Raw genomic sequence first — 17,416 nt, forward strand, 5'->3', positions numbered from 1 at the left:
ACAAATTCCACTGGTTGCAGGGAAAGATAGGGGAGATCAGTCATACGACAATCGTGGAACGTTACCTTACCCGTTAACCTTTTACATGCTATCGGTTCTCTCCATGGCCATGACACACACATTAGGGGGGTTCAAGCTCCAGTATATCCAGATCTTCTAGATAGGTTGTGGTATGGACTCAGCCGAAATATCTAGACTAGTTATTGCAGCTCACTAGACACAGCTTTCAGGAGACATCATTTCCTGGAAGTTGACACTTCCAGCGGTAAGTCATCTACTGAGACCAGCTCATGCACAAGTACACCTAGCGAGCGGTTTTGCTAATTTAAACAATGGAACGGGTTGCTCATTGCAGAACTTGCTTTGTTTACTTGTTCTGGCCAGAATCTGCTGAGCTGATAACAGACAGAAGTCGAAGCTGTCGTGCCCCTTCTGGTGACTTACAACTAAGATTTGGCTTGGGCGACGGGCTCTACACAATAACTTGAAGCTGGTCAGGTCAGATTAAACAAGCGTTAAGCGTTAATCAGAAATCTATCTGCAAACCTTTATCCACCTCTAGGTCTGAGCATTAATGCAGCTATATGATACTGACGATAGTTCGCTAACAAGATACGTAAAAATTGGCTATAGGAAGACGTGCACCTGACTAACACTACGAGGACCGTACTCATAATAAAACAGTACACACTACATTGTGGTCTATAGGTAAAATATAATGTACTGATTAAAGCGTTAAACTTCGTCTATTGAGGCGTTATGCAATATTTGAGATTTCAGCGCTGAAATTTATAACAGGTCGAAGACTTTCCGAAAGTTTAGCTTATTCGGTGGTTATGATGATAGATTTTTGCTAGGTGGAATCGTTTTCAACGTAGGCTTTTACTCCAATTATAGGTTGTTTTGAACGAAATGCCATACGGTGACGTACGTGTTCGTTGACAAACTCGGAAGTTCAATAGCGGCTGATCTCATTATCCCAGCAGGCCGCGCGCGGGCGTAGCCACTTGCCAGTTCCATATCCATTGAACTTCACTAGCTTTGAATTGTAAACATGGCAATTTTAAGCACGAGGCTCATTTCTATATTGGCTACTGTGATATAATTAACGTTTCAACATAAATACGGAAAACAAATATACACAGAAAGACGACAGATATATCCTTTGGTTTGTCGTTGAATTTCTATTGAACACGACGTTTATAAGACAAGACTTTGTTTGTACTATATTTGACCATGATACATACCAGATAATTACAGTGCGGTGATTGTTTGCACAATAAAAGAACGTAGGTACACGTGTGGGGTCGAAATGCTGGAAGCAATTCATTATTCATTGGCACAAGTAACTGCCGGAAACTCTTTAAATGACCACAAAATCCACCGATTCGCTGAATTCAAACAAAGAACGAGCAAGCATCTACTCAAAAAACAAAAAAAAACTATAACTTACGCAATATATATATATATATATATATATTGCGTAAGTTATTGTAGACGATAAGTAGAGCCGAACGGCGAGACGTTCGGGAAAAGGTCATCTGTTCCGTTCGATCGATATCACTGAAACGCTTCTATGGTAATTTGACAATAGCAACACCGGCAGCGAAAAAACCGTGATCGTTATCGCGGTCGACACCTATCTACAACGAATCGTTCAATCTACGCGGCATCTAAGTGAATAGGCAGGTGAGAATTAAACCGTCAACGAGTTCTCATGGATATACATTGGTAACATCTTTTTTTTTTTTAGCTGGGCGTAGGCTTCAGTTTCGTAAAATTGTCCCATGTTACAGTTATACATATGGCACGTATCGATAAATATCGACTGATTATTCGGAGAGCTGGCCGCACATCTGTCGCAAAAAATTGGAAATTTGTGTTGAACCAAGCGCCGACTAGTAACCTAAGTCTGCTCCGCTTCGATAAAAATATGTCGAAACTCCGCAGAGAACGCAGTGAAGTGATTCTGCTATGCACTAGCGACGTTCAATATATAAGCCATACATCGCATCTAAAACTATATAAAACAAACAATAAGTATACAACTTTGAGAAGTGTAACTAGGTAGATTCGAACGCAGTATCTGTATTGTTCGTTCAGGTACAGAATGGTCAGAAGATCAGTTCACCATGCGTGTCTCTATACCGATCTAACACATCCCTCCTTAGAACGAATTAGGTAAAAAAAAAAAAAGGCAAATGTTGCTACATGAAAAGTTCATGTGGGTTTGTGCTAATTGTGAAATAAATTGCTAGGTTCAAGCACAAATTCCGCGAACTAGGCCAAACGAGCCTTTAGCTCAAAAACCTAAGGATTTGTCATCTGTGTAGGTGGTGGGCCAACCGATGAGTGGGAAAGGTCCCAAAATTCAACGTGAAGATGAGGTTCGTATAGCAATCGCGCTAATCGTATCATAGAGAGAATAAAGAACTTTGCTTTATAGCTCATCAGTTAGATATAGTTGAGCGATTGTTACCTGAATGTTTGTGTCAAACACAAGCTTCTTCCGCGTAAAATCAAATGTCGAGGGGCACATTTTTGATCGATAGGAGTTTCTAACGATGCACGATATCAATGACTCAAATAATGGATCAGAAATGTAATACTTTTATTAGGTGGCAAGCATCAAAGACAGAAACATGATCTAGGCATGGAATTATTGTGCTCGAACTCGACCGCCCGTACTTGCTTGTAAGTGCGAACTGTTAATTTCATAGTAGAACATTTCTAGCAGTGAAACGGTGAGCTATCAATAACATAAAATCAAAGTTAACCGTCTAGATAACTTGAATAGTATACGCTAGGACCGTTCATATTGGCCTGTTCGGTTGAGAAGTACCTCTGCAAATATTTGCTTTCCTACTTCCTCGAACCTTTCAGCTATGTCCCACTTCAAGTTTATTCTATCGATATAGTCATATGTTGCCAATCTGTTATCGCGTATACGCCTGTCGAGTTGGGTACCTGTAACGTAGCCTTGTATCTAACAGCTTGTCAAAACAGCACAATGGAAACTTACGGCATTTAAAAGCATAGCGAAATATAACTACCATGCAGAGGTACATCCAAGCACATGTCATTTTACTGACAGCGTTTCTACACTTCGCGGTGTTGTAACGGCTGTTTTTAAACGTTAGCTATACTACCCGACATAACGGTCTGACGTCAGGAAGCGCATCTATTACGCGAAATCGGCAACAAAATGTCCTTCTTATGTTATATGTAGTATCCTATCCTTACGCTTCAATATCAGAATTTGCAATTGGCGTCTTAGGACCCTGCTAGACAGCAGGCAACAGGTGTTCTTTTTTATATTTTTTAATATTGATAAACGTGGGTTAGCCTTCCGTATTAGAGCAGCAGCTAAATGGCTATCGGATAATATTGCACTAATTTAACAAATCACCATAATAACCTTGAAAAGGTCCGAACACAATAGATATACACACTGGATCTTTTAATATTTTTAATTTTCATTGATGGCGTCTGTCAATGGCGTGCATTTTTTAAAATGATGTGTGTTAAAGGGTGTCTCAGCCAAACTTCCCTTACCTGTCTACGAAAAGTGTAGAGGCTGATGTAAGCCACATTCCGATGTCTTTTTTTTATAGTCCTCTTCATCTGATGAAATGGTAGTCGAATATTTATATAAAAGCCAGTGTAGAAAAAGCCTCGCTCAATCTCAGTACCGATCTCTTTGGGTTGAATCGAAATGCGATATACGTTTGTAGACCTAAATTTCAGCTTTTATGTTGAATTTCCCTCCGTCCTGTCAACAATAATGACGCAATGTTTTACGTGCACGAAACGTTTATTTTATCGTACGCGCGTTTTTTACACAAATTGATCAATCTCGACGAATTGAGTAAAAAGTGCAACATTTCAAGTAGGTATATATATATATATATATATATATATAAGTGGGACAAAAAAAAACTCCAATATGGCGTCTGTTTTGCCGCCATGTGCTAATGGGAATAAAAATTCATTTCTATCCTCAAGCATCGAGCTATGATCAAGTATTTTTCAAGTGTGAATTGGAAGGTTGTAGCGGGTGGTTTTGGTGGGAACGTTTTGGTAGCACAATTTGTTTCCAAAAGATGTCCTGAAAGATTTTCTGAGAGCGAATACCAAAATATCGAAAACATTTATTCTACGTGAAGTACCACGTTGTTTATGTATGTGGTTCTTTTTCACGAGGGTAACAATTCGTGGACTTTTGCATAGAAGTGTGTATAGAGTATATTTCTTGATACCAGCTGACAACCCAATGTATAGACACGAAATATAATTTTTCTGTCTATATTTAAATCCCAGTTTTCGGCTTAAAGATGCCACTTAAAGGGTGAAAACTTCATATCATGATTTATGTAAGAAAAGAATTTCTTGACTTCAATCAATAAACCTTGACAAACTGAACAAAAATGCAATACATTTTTTTTGCTTAAAATGAGTATTTCTTATAATATCTAAAAAAAGAAAAAGTACCCATAATACCTAACAAAAAAAAAAACAAAACCCTATCGTTGTGTCTATTTTGCGTATACAACTATAAAATAAAGATGTATTTCAACACATTTTTGAACGAATCTTACATATTGCAAGTCTCACGTCTGGTGTTGCCGTCCGACGCTCCATCATGCGGCTGGCTCACACCGCGAAACGAAACGTGTATTTATGCCCACGGGTTCGAAGCCAGGCCACAACGTCCTCTAAGATACCCACGAAGCTGTCACGGGGACTGTTGGTAACGCATTTGCCCGCTAAATTCCCGTGGGACTATGCATATATATATATATATATATATATATATAATTACTTTTGTACCTACAAAAAAAATTCCTAAACACTGGCGACGTTTTGGGGACATACACATATTTATAACCAAATAATAAAACAAAAGGATGAACAACCGCACACTTTGTTAAGGAGACAGAATCAATGCGCAAATTGTGAAATATTAAATATCTACATCCACATTCAATATATATAAATGATATATAAAAATACTCACGAAGAGAATCAATCTTTATTTGATAAAGTATGTGTGAACATTTCTTATAAATAAGATTGAAAGAAATAAAACATCCTTCAGCTCGTCCCAGAAACAGAACCAATACGTCGACCGAAATAAACTTAATTTTCGTTCAATACATTATGAGAAAACAAAGATTTATTAATAATAAAATATAGGAGACAAAAAGTAAGAAATCTTTAACTCAAGTGGCGTCTGGGAAAATAGTCAATATGCTAATCAAAACACACACACACACACATATATGCATTTTTATTTAATAAAATATGTGTAAGTGCCTATTATAAAAAAAAAAATGCGAAACCCATTAGTCCTGGTAACTTTCTAGAATCAATAGGTGAGTCGATGATAAGTATCTATCAATTGCAACGCCCTCTCGCGTATCCGACTTCATTCGCCCGCGACCCAACGACAGAAGCAGTGCGTCGGCCAAGGCCGAAGGTATCAGTTAATAATAAACAAGTCGACACTGAAAGAGGCTCATAATCATGCTGTAAGACTTTAGCGCTTAAACTCAATACATTGTTATTGTTTCTGTTGCCGATATTGTATCCAATCTTTTGTCACAAGGTGTTTCAACACGATTCACCCCGGCACAGTAGCATGAAAACGCTGTTGCGGCCAAAAATCAAAATGAGCAATTAGTTGTCTCAGAAATTGATAAAATGCCTATAAAAATAAAGCGCCTGATATCTGAGTGATCGGCTTTTTGTTAGTCACAGAATAAAGTAATCACGTAAGACCAGATTTTATCGAATGGCACTATTCGAAGTACTTCTGGATAGAGGTTCGTGAATCCCTGACCGTATTAGAATTTCACGTGCTAAATGGCTACCTCCCGATAAGACGGTTACTACTACGATAATGTGCTCCCCACCGTGAGTTTTTTTTTTAATTGCAGCCTATCAAAATTTGTTATTTGTACTCATTTCTAATCTATGATCTACGTTTCGCATGAATTTCTTTTACCAGGATATTTTTACAGTAGCTTTGTAAGACAAATTTAATTTTCGAATGCGACCCCGTCCGTTAAAGTTCTATAATTTACACCGAACTATTAACTTGACAATGTTGAAATTTAACTGGAATGTAACTGAATTGATCGCCTATAGAATGCGGCCTTACCAACAAAAGTTCATAAACTCGTTGCCAGGTAAAATTGGCCCTTAACCTGTTAAGAAACACAAATACAAAGTACGAACCACTATTTGAGCATCACGTAATTGCCCGGGAGGAGCGCCAGCATGTCAGGGTGCCTTTGCGCCCACTTAAGCGGCACTTGACGGCGTGGCCAGCAGTTGCTTTTCACCTGTTGAAAAGAGCTGATGCGAGAGCGTTCAATCAAAACCAAAAAAAGCGACCATAAACGCCGTTGTGCCCGCCGCAGCTATCCCGAAAAAGGCCAAGGCTAGGTAACAAGCATCAAGGTTGAACGTGACAGTTGCTGTCATCTAGTCGCTAGGTGCTCATTCTGTCCAGTTGCTAGTGTGCAACTGCATAGGGTTTGCAACGGATGAGCCAGACTATTGTTAGCAGAAATATATTGATGGCAAAAAAATAAATCTTTTTGGACCTAACTAGATTCCGTACATGCGGAACACGCACGACAAAAATCGAAGCCTGGTCCCTCTTGGGTCTCGAAGCCTTAATATTGGCATATAGTTCTTTAGGACGAGCTCGTAAGCCTAATGGCTCCTCTAGGCCCCTTAGCTTGGAAGCTTGTCGGCCAAAGAGCTCAAAGGCTCGCGGTAACCGTTTCGTGTATTATGAAAAGACTATACAATAACGAATATCGTAGCTAATGGACAGAAGGCATTACTAAATAAAGAATGTAGAAAACAAATTTATTGTAAAAGAGCGAAACTTTTGATCTCTGAAAAGAAAAAACTACACATGATTCATTTACACGGTCCTAATGCGGTCCGATGAACCATTAATTATGCGGATTTATCACAATAATCTATATCGAAAAATATCTACCATTTAACCCGTACCAGAACCCAGTGGGCGACAGCAGGATTATAGCAGGTTTACTTTAGCCATTTTCCAGTGTCCAAAGACAACAATAACAAGCTAATGTCGGGGCGAGCAGTACATGGGTGGTATCTTCGTCTACCATACAGAGATACTGTTGAAATAATAACAGTACTCATTGTCTCGGTTGTAGTACGGAAAGAGTTTTTTTTTTTTCATTTATTTACAAAATCCCTAACGGTACACACATAAGTTATTCGCGTACACGTAACACCAGATGCTCCGAATCGTCCTATCAGTCACCCAGTTTTAGCTAGAAGAAAAGATGCATAGTTACCACATTTGTCAGAGTCACGTCTGCGTACTCGCGCAACTAACAACGGCACAGTCTGATAATTCATGCTTCAAAATAATATACAGCGGCCATTTTCAATAGTAAAAAAAAATGCTCCTTCCGAAAACTCCCTACGAATTATCGCGATCAAAAGAGATAATTACACGCCAATCAATTTATCACTGTTGTATGTGGTTCCTTCGTGTGCCGTTACTGTCTACGATTCGGTCCGACAGAAAACGATAACGCTTCCTGCCAGCTCCGCCGCGAATAATTGCACGACCCGTCCGGAATTCTCAATGGGCACAATTACGTTTTTCGTAGTAGCAAGTTATGATAGAATTACGATTATGACGACGCCGACAATCACAGCGGCGGCGGCAGCAACATTAGCAAAGCAAATCGATGATGAATGAACTGGGTTGTTTGTGGTCAGCTTTGCAATGCACACGTGACACTTCGTTTACGTAACTGTAATAAGTAATAATAAAGTAAAATGTAACGGTATAGGATGCGTAGGAGTGATGCGGGCAGGACATCCACCGTTTGTCGTTACGTTGATGGTCTCGCATGAGCTTCAACCCTAAATATGTTCTTTGTCGATATGTAGTTACTCTTCATTTCAAACTAGCAGCTTGCCAGAAGCGCATCCAGAGTCGCATTTAAACAGGATTTCGATGATGAAAAAGGATAAACCCATTGCCAGGATTGTTACCTTGCTATGAGGATCACATAGTCTATATGTGCTGAACGTGATTTCACGAACGGAAAAATACGGCGACACAGCCTGTACGAGCGATATCCGCCTTTTGGGCCGCAAAATCCAAATCCAGAGTGCTGCCAGCATCACTTAAATCAACAGTAGTATTCGAGACGTTTAATACTACAAGGTCGCTGTTGTCACTGCGGACATCTGTCACTTGCGTACAAAATATATATACCTATACGAAGGGACCCAGCTTATTATAACGGCAGTATAACATTGTTTTATAATAGAAAGTCAATGATTATTATGCAGTTTTTATTGAGCAGACAATATAATTCATCTCTCGAAGTGCTCCCGTAAGGGGAAGGTCAAAATATTTGAATATTATTATTATTTAGGACCAGTATCGTGTGGAGTAGAATGTAGTGAAGCAATATAGTTTTCTCTCTTCCTTTCCAGCTACGAAACAGGCCACGTACTGTAGAACCAGATCACATGTCCAGTAAAATAAAACAATTCGTAAATATTACAAGCAGACAATATTAGTTGGGACCCACCCCCCTGCTGGGGCATACCGTCGACGAATTTCTTCTGCATGGACGATTACGTCTTTTGATGGTACTGTTCACAAGGCACGTTATTGGTGTTGGTCCACTGGAATTTCAGACCCTAGGCGCGGAGCAGATGTATTAAAAATAGTACAATTGACTAATGTAGGTTATATTGGAGGGTCGTTACAGGCTGACAACAACAAAGCATAGCGAATCCGTGTCAGTACATCTACGATATTACAGTATACGACGATGTACTGACATGTAACATAGACATTTCTCACGTAGACTGGGTGTATAGCGTATAAAAATAGCCAGATTTCTGTCCCGTCCCGAACTACCCGTCAGAGGTGGCACGTAACGGCGATTCGATTGTACAGAGTCTAGGGAAAGTGGAAAGCTTAGTTAACAAGTATAGCTCCGGCAACACAAATGCGATACTCATAACATTTAGAATGAACGATCTTCGCTTGCGACAGTGACTGTGGCACCGGTAGTCGCGACGGAATAACAACTTCCAGCAAGAGATCATTGAGCTGCCTTCGCGCATAAAACTTCATATCATATCAGGCAAGGACGTGTCCCCGCTAGAGGGTAGCATTACTCATTGAAAATGTCTGATCATAGCAAAGGATAGGCTAGTCAGTATGCACAAGCAGATTTTACCGTTAGATTCATTAGTGTGGGTAAAAGACAAAAGAAATACAGTTAGGTAACTGCTATTATCATCCCTAGCATTAGGTGCTGTTCTAGCAAATGGCTATCTTCAAATATCGACTATATGTTATGCCAGAACACGGAGCGCTACGATTGACTACTTTGACAAAAATCCATGCCCGCGAGACTGCCGCTGCTATCGTCTTTATCAGGCAGTTTCTCGTTTCTAATCTCCTCCATAAACGTGCGCATGGTCCCCGGTGCTCGTTCGTAACGCATTCTTATTTCGTCACTGCGTTTCACTTCAATCGACACGAGAAAAACTCATGAAGCAAAAAGAATGTTTTCCGGGACCAGTGCAACAATGGCATATGTATATATATATATATATATATATATATATATATATACATATATGAATGAATTGGGCTGCCGCTGTTACACTTGTCTTGTGGCAATATAATGGCGACTCGTCCAACGAATATTTCGCCAGAGCGCCGCTGGCTTTAGAAATCTAAGAGTTTAGGCCCAGGACCGTCGCTCAAATAGAACATCCAGCAGAAGTTGCTGTTCTGCTCTCAAAAGCCATAACAACGTTGGCAACGAACCACGTCAAGGAGAGTAGCAGAAGTGAAGTGGCTTCAGGCCTGCGAGCAGAAACTGTCGGATGATGACGAAGTAAAGGAATTTGAATGCAAATATCGAGGAGAGAACTTGTACGAACAGATAAAGATTTGTAAAGATCAAAGATAAGGCGACGCTATAAAGAGTCAGGCGGCGTTAAGGGGCTAGAGTGGACGGAAAACAAATTCACGCAAAGTTGTATCGTCGTTGCTCGTTAGCTTGAAAACAGCTGGCTGATTTGATAGCTGAATGAACGAATGAGTAATGAATTTATATTCTGATGGAGGTGTTCGCACTTTCCTTTTCGTTTACCTGTCCGTCAGTTCGTTTGCTAGTACCAGCCGTTGCCCACGGGGGCAGGTGCACAAAATTACCTGTACAGATGTATGATTACTGCCGCTACCGCAATTGTTTCGATAGGAGGCAATCAAGTTCCGAAGACCGCAACTTTTTGTAATCGATCGGCTATTAAAGGAAGTCTGATTGAATAGCGTTAAATGACGACATGGGATGGCAATGCCAAGATCAACACAACAACAATAGTGGCAGTCATAACAGGAACATAAGTTGGCTAAGTAGTTAGGCTAAGCCTGTGCCAAATCCGTAAATAACAGTCAGAGAAAACGGAACGAAGACCGACTGACGCGCAAACGAAAGTTTATTGCACTAGAGCTATCGCTGATGATGATGATGATGATGATCTCAATGATGAAGAAGAAGCCTTCAGGCGAAAATGGTGACGCAGCAAAATTGCGCAGTCCGCTAACAAACAGCCGCCAGCAACCATATCGGGTTAACAATGAACGAATTATAAATGCCAACCCGATGCGAAAAGTGCGCCCATCCGTATGGAGAACGGTCCTCAACGAGAGCGGTGATCCATTGTTCGTGAAGTTCATCAACAAAACGACGGAAAGTTGTCAGAAAGTGGCGAGCAGTCGGAAACGACGAAAAGGCTGAAAAATTCAGGGCTAGAGGAGAGGGAACGGGAAAGGGAACAGAAATGCGTGGTAAAAATAGACTGTGTAATATAGCGACGCCTTATCGTGATACAAAGAGTGTCATATTGTTAGCCGACCGGGTCGTTTACGTTCGTATAGATCAATGAAGTAAAAGCGGGTCGTCGAATTCCTTCAGGCTGTCTTAGCAAAGTGAGCAAGATTACGATGTGCTAACGTTGGCAGGTGTTACTAAGTACTGAACTGCCGAAGCAACAAACATACTTAGATATTATATGACAATCAATGAATTTAAGCTTTTTTCCTTATCGAACATGGTTACTAGTGGAGTTTGTCATCTGGGTAAATGACACTGGACAAAAGCGTAGATCGCATCACCAACAGACCGCCTAAATCTAATCACCTATTGCAAAGCTATCTGTTCTGCTGTCTCCATTCTATGACGTTCTAAGCATAAAAATGTAATCGGAACTATTAAATTTTACTGAACATCTAGCCGATTCCGGAAATGTATCGAATCGAACTAAGATCACTCCGGATCCGGAATAAAAACGTGCATTAGATATGCACTATGTAAATACATATCAGAGATACGCGCCTATAAATGCGTCTATATTTAGCACATTTCTCTGTGACACCACAAGACGGCCTTAAACAATACATAGCCCCGTATATGTGTACACAAACGTCTCTATGCGAACATATTTGTAAGCCCCACCGGCATTTTTCTTCCCCGTATTAGACAATGATACACGTCGGCTCAGTTTTTCGACCTATACATAAAGCTACGTAGATAAATCGTGAGAAAAATATTGGAAGACATCAAGCAAAATTTCACGAAACACCTTGATGCAAGTTTGGTAGAACAACGATATCAATAATAATAACAATAATAACAATGTGATGATGGCGCATGTTGATGATAATGGTGATTCTTCTGGGTCATATTATCGACGTACAATCAGGCATAAGATACACGAACATAAAGCAGTCGTTCATTCGATGGCCCATTTAGTGGCCATGTTTGTTTCGCTTTCGTACACACTACTCAAATTTTCCCCACAAAGCATTCCCTGGCACTGTTTCTTCTGTACTTTATAGTTTCTAATGTGAGCGCAGAATAAATGTGTGAAATTAATAAAAAAAATGTTTAGCATGTATCTCTCCTCTTTGAAATATACGTTCTCGCTATGCTCCTCTCTTTTACGGTAGGCAAGCAGGGCAAAATGAGCGATCGGGTTGTCGTCACCAGGATAACCGCCGAAGTCACCCTCTGTCAATCCATTATGCAAACATTACAATAGGTAATAGCACTGCAAGCCAATATCATCGTAGTGCAATCGTGCTGTTGCGCTTGGTGACATACAGCCGATCAGAACTCGAGAAGGAAAGAGGTCGATAATTATCGCACAGTGTGTCTCTATAATTTCGGCAGAAGCCCAACTATAATAATCATGTTGGCATAACTATAATTAATAACCTGTCCTAGTTTCACCCCTTCAATGCTGTAACGTAAAAATATGCGTCTGTTTGTATGCTATATTGATTTTCGTTCGCTTTATTTTTGCCGATGTCAGCGACTCGTGTTGTTCGAAAATGCTGAAATCTACGGGGTTTAGTTCGGTGGAACTGACTGAGCTAGCCGACTGAACAGAGCAAATGCGCTGTGCTTTTAGCCTGTAGAACAGAAATGGCCTTTACAAGGCGTGGGGGGGAGAGGGGTATCACTTTGCAAAACAATTTTGAAACCGACAAACGGCTGTGCATGTTGAATGGGAAAATATAAAACCGGTTTTGTTTATAAGCGCGCCTATGTTGTGAAAAAGCGAGTATTAATGTAAAGATGCGGCTCATCAAATTTTCTATTACACTCGTTATCTGAGGTGCAGATCTTAGGCTAAGTTAAAGCGCAAAATCTTCAAAGGTGTCCCATATTTTGCCGTCCAGCCAGCTCTTTTTTTATTTAGGTTTGTCGTATATACTGTAACAGCACCCTTCTATCATTCACACATGGAAACACGTGTATTGCTATGCAACAAGACATGACAAAAGGCAAGCAAAAAAGTGCGCAACTATCAAGAAAAACAATGACTCTGATCTTTAATCCGAATGGGTATTATGGGAACAGTGACGACAATGGCCAGCTGTGTACGGGTGTTAAGAGGTTTCCTTTTTAATGCCGCCGCTGCTGCTGCTGCTGCTGCTGCTGTACACTGTGCGCCTCTTACTAGCTGTTACGTATGTCTAATTCAACCCACGGTCAGAACAAATCTATCGAGGTTCTGCTCCCGTGCAGACCCTCGGTATCGTTGTGGAACCGTTAGCTGCCGCAGAAGATCCGGAACACTCCATTATCACAGTCACATCTGGAGCACACCGCGATTTTCTTCTAACTATTTTCTTCAGCAGTTTGACATTACCAGCAAGCATCAGCAGAAGAGTTCGTTGAATTGAAGAAGCAGAAGGAAACTTTTGCGCAGCAGTCCCTTTCTCTCTTGATGAAGAAGTGTCGCTTTTACGCTTTGTCCCTTTAGAAGCATCATAGGGTCTGATGGGCTATCTGGAGCGAAAATCTGCCCGATAAGCGGAGCGCCCAGATTGCGTTCCGGACACAGCAGAAAAGCGAAATGCTAGGTGAGCACCCGAAGCTATGCAAAGGCATTTGGGCTCTAACTGTCCAAACACTGTCTAGCACTTATTCTTGTGAAGGGGCAGGGGCAGGGCGGGGGTAACAGAAAGCGAATACTTTCCTCCCGAGCGGGGCAAAAATGGGTCTGCACACAAAAGCCCCCTTATACATTGCGTATCAATAGGTCATCATATACGTCTCAGATATGATGCGGTATATATATATATATATATATATATATAAATTATAAGACTAGCGTTCGAAGCGGCTATAAGTAGGCGCTTGCTATTGATTGCTATATTACTGCAGGTGTAAGCGTGCTACATCAATGTACTTGGCCACTATGTGACAAACCAGCGAAGGGGATGTTTATTCTGAATACTTGTTTAGAAATACTGCGCGGTTCAAACCCGCGCGGTATTTCTAACGCCGATATTGTATATGCAAAAGCCTGTTCATGTGTGTAGACGGCTTTCTACAGCAGAAACTGTTGGGTAAATAAACAAGCCATTTACTTTTGTAGAGTTAGCTATTATTTCACATTCATGCTTAATTGAAGCCGACCCGTTTGACGCACCATGGGGTAATAGGCTTTACGAAAATTTACAATGCTCGACATGCTTAGACGACCCGATATACTTTTTCCGTCATGAATTGAAAGCAGTGCACCTAGTTGTCCTAGTCGAACAGATTTGAAACTAGATTGGTTAGTTTGCCTCCTAGTATAGCTGGGTATCGTCTTAAATGTAGTAGCGCGGCACCCGAAAGAGCCCATCTAGAAGCGTACAGATTCTGCCAATACGATTTCTCGTTTTACCATACTGTTTTTTAGAAATTGATCTCTTAAACACTGATTGTCAGATTGTTGCACTAAAGTATGACTAAAAGAATATACTTAAAAAACCTAAAGGCTGTTGAATCCCAATGGAGAACACAGAACGCCAAATAAGACGCTCCGTCAATTGATACTTCTCACCAGATGAAAAGTTCTTAATTTGTTTCGAGTGTTACTTTTTTTTCGTTTTATTGACTTTACGTAAAAGGGCAATTTTCTCTCATTAAGTTTGTTTGTTCCGAGTAGACTGTTTACATGCTGAATGTTGAAAGATCCCCTGTTTCCGTTGTAACAAATATGAAACAAGCAATAATGGTATTTTGAGACAATGTATCTCTACGGTATATTGAGTTCTGCCTTTGATTATGTTGATTCTATTGATGAGTCGTCTCAATGACGTATAGACGAAACGAAGGTACTCGAAGGGCCGCTTGCTGTTAAACTCAACAAGCCGATCCAGGTCATCATTACCTGAGCAGTGAGCGCATGCCAACATGTGACCTAAAATAGGCATGCGTTTATTGATCAAACTTTGGTGTCCCTGTTACCTGCTAGGAGCAATATACAGCAATCTTATTTTCTGAACGCTTTAGATATCGTATATTACAATTAAATTGAGCCAGGAAATTTCAGCGTTTGTACTCTTTTCTATCAAGCATCCACGATATCGACGACTTTAGATTTATTTGTGTCTCTGTGCTACCTTATCTCATCCCATTGCATACATGTTTTTATAGCTGAATGTGTATGACTTTGAAAAATATTTCAAGGCCAAGGAAAACGCCTCGCAAGTACCGTTGCCTTATATTTGCCGATTTTTCAATGTCCAAATGCCAACTATTTGTTTGAGGGATCAGCTTGTTACGATATTTTCATTTACGGGTGATTTTTCGATCAATACACGATATGTACAATTACAGAAACAATATCGAAGCGTCCGCTAACTTATCTGATTCAGATCGTTAAGAGCTGCATTCGTGCGCATGCAAAAAACACAACATACGAGACAGTAAGTTAGTTAGTTAACTGCTAGTTTATTAATGGCTAACTCTATGTATCATTTATATTAGGAAGCCATCTACTACAAACATTTCATGCGAAAATGAATCAAAAGCGTGCCGCATTATATGATAAATGCGTATATCGCGTTTACTTACTTTTGCCAGCAGCGACGGAAAACGACGTCTTATCCTTAGTGAAAGGGACATCTTCCGAGCGTTGAGTTGATAATGTTGTTTTTCCAAACTTCAATGTATCTATTTGCTTTTGTCATGGGCAATGTACTTGTACATTTCATTGATACATCAGACTAGCGCGTTCAATCCCACTCAGTACACTTGCACGTACATACAGCGTATCGTTTATACACAAACACACGACGGAACAGCCTCAGCTATGAAACAACATGAGCACATCGGCGAGGGACAGCCTAGGCTACAGGGTAAAACTATATCATACAATTTGCACGTAACTATGCCCGCTCAACAAAGTTTGCCACCAGTCTTACCCGGCTTGGCTTCATTCGACTTCATCGCACTCCGCCAGGGGCGTCCTAGCAAAAGCAACTAAAACGTCAGCCATATATCGTTAAACGACACGGTGGTAGTAAAAATACTGAATAGCAAGCACAGCCCTTTGCAACGTCCAGCTGCTCCGCGGAGCTCTGTAAACCACGGTAGAGCACTGTGCGTCAGCGGCATTCAGCGAACACATGCTTCTACTTCTAGGACGGATGAGCTCGCGCGCTTTGCAACCGGCGTCACCGTTACACTGAGCAAGTATTGGCCGCCGAAGTAACGGCTGGGGAGAGGGCGATTTGGGCAAGAGGAAATTTCACACATAATATTATTATAATAATAATAATACAACTCATAGTACCAACACGAAATTAGTGGCAATGGCGTGTTCAGTTACTAACGATACAGTGGAAGCAAGGTAAAAAAATAACCCCTCTTCTTGACCTACTCGATCTGGATCCTGGATAGTGGGAGAAAGCGATATTATATATACATACAGGTTATGCTTGGTAAGGTATACAATGGTTAGGTACCTAGTTTGTTTTGAAATACAGTCTAAACTGGAATCTAAGGTAAATGAAAAACTAGTTCAAGTTTAGTCGTAAGCAGTCGTAACTTGAGCACTTATCTATACAATAGGGTGTTTGGAACGAAATCGGATAACATTAATGTCACTTCCTTAGAAGTTGCACTTTGACAGAAACTGATATTCTGGTGCATTTTGGTAATCGGCGTACGCTTTTTGAGGTAACCTCGGTCGGTGGAAGCGCATATATATAATATAACAGCCATTTGTCTCCTTTCGCAAACTGAACAGTTCAGGGGTCATTTTCAACAGTTTCTTTTCGAACCTTATAGGTAAGTTTTTAGTTTCACTTACGTTATGCTGGTTCGGGCAGAGTCGCAAAGTTTCGCTGACATATTTCTCATATATTTTGATGTAAATTTAAATTGTTAAATTATTCATATACTTTTTTCTCGTAGCGGCTCAAATGATCGAGTTTCTTTCCGCGAAGACACACACTTTGCTCAATATACTGTTGATCTGCGCGTTCGCCGCAGTATTGTTGTAACTTACAAAAGACTTACGACGATCCGATACCAGCTTCACTAGTTCACACTTCATGAAGCATTAAAACCAAATTATTCTTAAGGCGAACTTGCCTTATCAGTAAAAATTTTCTATTTAAAAAAAAACGAGAACGGCTGAATGGCTAGTCCATACCTAAAACTAGCTTTAGGGGTTGGAGTGGTGAGATAGTCTATTGGCTTTTGCGTTTTCAGAGAGTATCTCTCATATAGGTTTTTAGGCCGTGGACGACCCTTGCCTCGGAGTGCCTAATTGCTTCGGACTCTGGAGCATTCCGGATTCCAGTGCTCGCCTACTAGGCTGTCTGACATGTAATATAGGAAGTGAAACTGAATTTCATTAATTACGTGATATTTTATTTTTGTGCATTTCCGCGCCTTTTTAATGAGAGCTACTTCGAGTCCTCATTTAGATTGTGGATTACTGAATTGGCGTTTGGGAAGTTGGTTGAACTGTTAATGAACCGCAAGGAAATCGGCGACAGCACACATTGTCCATCTTA

At 40.5% G+C, this 17,416-nt stretch overlaps 1 protein-coding gene across 19 annotated transcripts in view; it reads right to left on the reverse strand.

Annotated features, from left to right (window-relative positions):
• Window positions 1-17,416, reverse strand: part of LOC111250947 (uncharacterized) — a 128,211-nt gene that overhangs the window by 11,932 nt on the left and 98,863 nt on the right. For 13 of the 19 annotated variants that reach the window (XM_086991292.1, XM_086991289.1, XM_086991295.1 and 10 more), the window contains 2 exons: window positions 4,599-4,744; window positions 3,556-3,772 (listed from right to left, as the gene is read on the reverse strand). The exons of 4 other annotated variants lie outside the window; for them this stretch is intronic. In XM_086991292.1, coding sequence (XP_086847418.1) covers window positions 3,556-3,624 — 69 coding nt within the window. In that variant the 5' untranslated portion in view covers window positions 3,625-3,772; window positions 4,599-4,744. Of the gene's footprint in view, window positions 1-1,247; window positions 1,599-3,555; window positions 3,773-4,598; window positions 4,745-15,464; window positions 16,066-17,416 lie in introns of those variants that run through there. 2 more of the 19 variants (XM_022806973.2, XM_022806971.2) reach the window with 2 other exon arrangements.

The sequence above is a fragment of the Varroa destructor genome, unplaced genomic scaffold (genome assembly GCF_002443255.2).
Source record: "Varroa destructor unplaced genomic scaffold, Vdes_3.0 BEIS01000005.1, whole genome shotgun sequence".
NCBI lineage: Eukaryota > Metazoa > Arthropoda > Arachnida > Mesostigmata > Varroidae > Varroa > Varroa destructor.